Genomic DNA, 4,570 nt, shown 5'->3' with positions numbered 1-4,570 from the left:
CATTGTGATTTCTCACGATCCGCCCATTGTCAATATAAATCGAATAGGGTTGTTTCAAGTTACCTTTTTTCTTGTTTTAAAAAAGTAAGAAATTTTAGTGACACTTCTCCTTTCCAAACTTTTCAAGAAAATTCCTGTTAGAAACAAGCATGTTTGAGTGTGGAAAAACCCAAAATGATGATTTTTTATTTATAAAAGCATAAATTTTAAAAGTTAGATACGAAAGATCTAAGCTTAGTTATTTATTAAGCTTAAAACAACAACACTACGTTGCACACAAAAGTTTCAACTCATATTGTTACCAATTGTTGATGGAAGGGCTAACTTGCACAAAGCCCAGGCAGAGACAATTGTATCAGCCTGTCTAATTTTGGATAAATCTGAGATTCAATTCAACAGAGCAATATATGTTATTACAATTCCAAACAAAACTCTCAGTAGCTCATTAAAAAGTGTAAAACAATGTGAGTCTTACTCATAATGAGAATATGGTCATGCGAATAATTGTAGCCTTTTGGTAACCATCCTAAGTTCTGTTTGCCAATTATCCTAAAGTTAAGATGTTTGATAAATATAAGTCTAGGAGGTTTCTAATAATTCCTAATAATAAATATGAGACTTTTGGATTAATTTTGTGACTTAAATAGTTTTTCTCTTGGAAAGGAAGGTTAAATGATGCCATTTCCCTTTCCGAGACACGTTTGGTTGGTGTGCACTATTCATTCTACTTCCTTGTGTTTAATGGATTTTTTGACAATTGCCTTTTAAGTTGCCTATCCCAAGTCAACATGAAAGTGAAATTAAAGATTTGACATTTTCAACTATTTTGTTTGTACTTAGAAAATGACATCATTTCACTTTCCTTCTACTTCAACTTATTTTTTACTATATAAGTAGTATGAAATTAAATTTAATCTACTTTTGTAGTGCTTTTGCATGTGTAATCACTGAGACTTGGTTGGTTTTAGATGAAAAAATCATGTTGAGAACTTATCATGGTCGAAAATTGGCTAGCATTTTTTAGTATTACATATTGGAATGCTATTCATCACTTACATGACTTGATTGGCCGAAACCCATGTTATATTGATTCTTCTAAATGGGTGAAGTACTCGTTTGGGACACGTACGTCTCAAATTGCACGAGTCTCTAAGACAATTCTAGATTTCTTTTATCTGTTTTCTGTTTTACTGGATGCTACTGCCACAGCTTCATAATTATCACACATTTTGAATTTTACCCATCCTATTAGTAATTTTCTTAAAAAAACAAAATATTATATGCACTTAACTTATCAAAATTTAAATATGTTACTGGTTAAAATAATATTACTATGTAAAAAATTAAAATTTGACAATTGATTAAAATATTTTGCCGAATCTACAAATCATTCTTCTTAAGGTTTGCTGAATTTGACACTAGATAACCATGTCAGATTTTGACACTCTTACCTATAGGTCCTATACTAATGCAACATAGGACATAACTTCTATATTTTCTTTCATTGTGCTAAATCATTTCTTATGTGTTTCTCTAAAAATTCTAGACTCTTTCCATGCAACTTAGGTTTCTAAATGTGAAGAGATCATTCAATTATCTAGATAAAATTTTCATCTTTTTTTCAAAATCAAACCTCATATTTGCTTTTAGTTTCTAACTGGTATCTTATATCCTTTCTCACAACAAAAAGTGTAAAAGATGTGTGGAATTGCAGAATATGGGGCAGGTGGTCATGTGTCCACAACCGGATATGTGTATAGCTATGGGATTCTTTTATTGGAGATATTCATTGGAAAGCGCCCCACAGATGAAATGTTTAAGGATGGCCTAAGTCTTCACAAATTTGTCCAATTTTCTTTCCCTGATCGAGTGATGGAGATACTGGATCCATTAGTTCTTGTAGATGATGATGAAGGAAGAGCTACAAACATTACTGAGAATTACAATGACAAGATACGTCGTTTGCAGGAGTGTTTGGTATCTTTAGTGAGGATTGGAGTGGTGTGTTCTGCAGAATCTCCGAGAGAACGAATGGAGATGGGAGGCGTTGTAAAGGAAATGTGTTCTATTAGAAACATATATATTGGTGCTGGGATCCATAGAGAATGATGAAATAGGGCCTTATTTGTCACTGAAGGTTTATCTTACCTCAGTAATTTTTGAGATACTATGAAAAATAAAATTTCACTGCTACATCCGCTTTAGTTTCCCACTGGACAAAGATTACTATTTTACATGTTATTTCTTTGATGTATTTGTAAGTTAATGTTATATTATATGCGTTTTGTTTGGTGGTGCCACTTGCAAGTAATGTTTTTTTCTCATATCTATATTTTCTTTACCTATTAATACAAAATTAGTATCAAATCTTGAGTGCGAAGGTTTCCATTGCAATACATTGATCATTCCATCTTGGGAGATTTATGGAAGATGATTACCAAGCCATTAATTAAAACAAGGTAGCTACATGTTGGAAATTAAAGATAAGTTTGTGGAAGAAGGCTTTATTCTTCATTCTCATTTTTTCTCCTTTCATTTGAATTTGTATGTGATGAATGCGTTTCTTCACATTCAGTATTGGAGAAACCCTCTCTCCAAGTTTGTATGGAGTGAGATAGGCCTATTTTGATGAGAAACACTCTCCTACTTTTTCTTCTTTTTATTCTCGTCTGATTTTGTTAGCTTTTGTTTTCCTTTCTCTTTGATTTTTCCTTCCTTTAGGCGACTCCTTGATTTTTTCCTTTATTGGACTCATCACGCACAAACCAATTAATCCCATGGTTAGCAAAACGTGATTCGGCAAAAAAAAAAAACGGGACAGCAAAAATTCGAGTTTAATACGGTACTGGTTGAAAAAAACGTAGTAAAAAAAAAGAAACACAAGAAAATGAGTTTAGAATTTTGTCATTTACAAAATATGGTGGCGTTAAAATTAGAAAGTTGGCCGAAAAAACGTGTTTAAAATGCATTTTAAATGTGTTTAAAACATTTGCCTAAAAAAAACAGAGTTTTAGTCTTTGTAAAAGTTTTAAACGGCACACAATAAAACAAAAAGAAAAAAAAGCCATTTTAAACAGTGTTTTGCTAAGTATGATTAATCATGAGGAATAAAGGGCGTTTTATATTTCTCTGTGATGTGTAATATAAAACCAGTTTTAGGAAGAATAAAGCCTAGAACTACTGTCATGATGGGTGAAGAATACCCTGTTTTAGGAAGGGTGAATGGTACAACACCACCTTCTGTTCTACTCTAACCACATGAAAACAAGAAAAACGTTTTCAATTCCAATCCATTGAGGAGTGATTAATTCAGATTTGAGGTTGGTGGGTTCTCTGTCAAACTATAAGAGAAGTAAAAATAAGGGAAATGATGTCGGCACAACTATGTTTTGATACATGCGCGCATGTATCTTGTCTTTTAGCATTTAATTGTCAGGTAAGTGCTTTTTGGGGACAGTAAAAACTTTTTTACAGCTCTTTAAATATAAAAGACAAGAAACATGAGCCTCTTGTGTCAAGTGTCAAAAGATGTGTGTGTTGAAATCATTTCCCCAAAACAAACCGCAGGTGACAAAAGACAAAAGCCATTTATAGTTTGTTTTGCCTCAGTCTCCCACTTCCATTTCCATTTTCATGATAGTGTGTTGCCTAAGACAAAAGCTCTTCAATTGGAATTTAAAACCATCTCCAGCTGACACTATTGTTTACGTGTGATTCTATGTTCAAATCCAAATCAGGAATCAATTTTTTACGTGTGATTCTATATTCAAATCCCTATCAGGAATCATAAGGAACTTAATTAACTCCTTAAGCCAGAAGCTACTTCCTTCCTTGCCTTCCATTTCTTTGAGGATGAGCTTTTTTAATTTATCTGTATCAATAGCCATCCTCAAAAGCATGTTTACATCATAAGGGAAGCATTGCAATGCAAGAGGCCAAACCAACTTTTTCTTTTTTCCGTGTGATTAATTGCAGCCCTATTTTCCTAGCATTACTCCGTTCTATTTGTCTCTTCCTAAGTAATGAAAAGGTGCGCATTTATCTTTCCCTATCTTTAATTTCTTATATTTTTATCTTATCCCACTTGATAAGAACAAACAACAAATAAAGAAATTTTGTTCGTATCTTCATTCTACATGTCTAATGAGAGAGATTTAGAGTGAACCTAAATTATAAACGAAGTACCACCCATTGGCATTGTCATTGTGATTTCTCACGATCCGCCCATTGAAATTTCCATTTTGGCCAAGGTGTATGACCTCCTCAAGGTGTGTTTTAATTTTATTTATTTATTTATATTTTATATTATTTTAAATTCAGTATTTTTATCATATTCGCATGAGAGAGAGAAAGAGCTTAAGGACGTTTTAAAATTGCCAAAAAAAAAAACTTTCACAGGAATTTTTTTCTTAAGGCTCTGTTTCTTTCGAAAGAAACGAAGAAACGGAGCCATAAAAACGTAAAACAAATTTTATGTCCAATTTTACGTCGAAAGAAACGGAGCCTATGCAAATTTTTTTCTTCCCACAATTTAGAGGGAAATAATATGATTATCGATAATTTAGGGGGA

At 32.5% G+C, this 4,570-nt stretch overlaps 1 protein-coding gene across 1 annotated transcript; it reads left to right on the top strand.

Annotated features, from left to right (window-relative positions):
* The first annotated feature begins 1,698 nt into the window (after window positions 1-1,698).
* On the top strand, window positions 1,699-2,109 carry LOC143858957 (receptor kinase-like protein Xa21). Its single transcript, XM_077369653.1, has one exon. It carries the CDS (start codon window positions 1,699-1,701, stop codon window positions 2,107-2,109), a length of 411 nt encoding a protein of 136 aa, XP_077225768.1.
* The last annotated feature ends 2,461 nt before the right edge of the window (window positions 2,110-4,570 follow it).

This window comes from Tasmannia lanceolata, unplaced genomic scaffold (genome assembly GCF_043159265.1).
Source record: "Tasmannia lanceolata isolate RefF3 unplaced genomic scaffold, GAP_Taslan_0.1 ptg000029l, whole genome shotgun sequence".
NCBI classification, from domain to species: domain Eukaryota; kingdom Viridiplantae; phylum Streptophyta; class Magnoliopsida; order Canellales; family Winteraceae; genus Tasmannia; species Tasmannia lanceolata.
The sequence above is the reverse complement of the archived record's forward strand: the minus strand, read 5'-3'. Positions and strand labels throughout refer to the sequence as shown.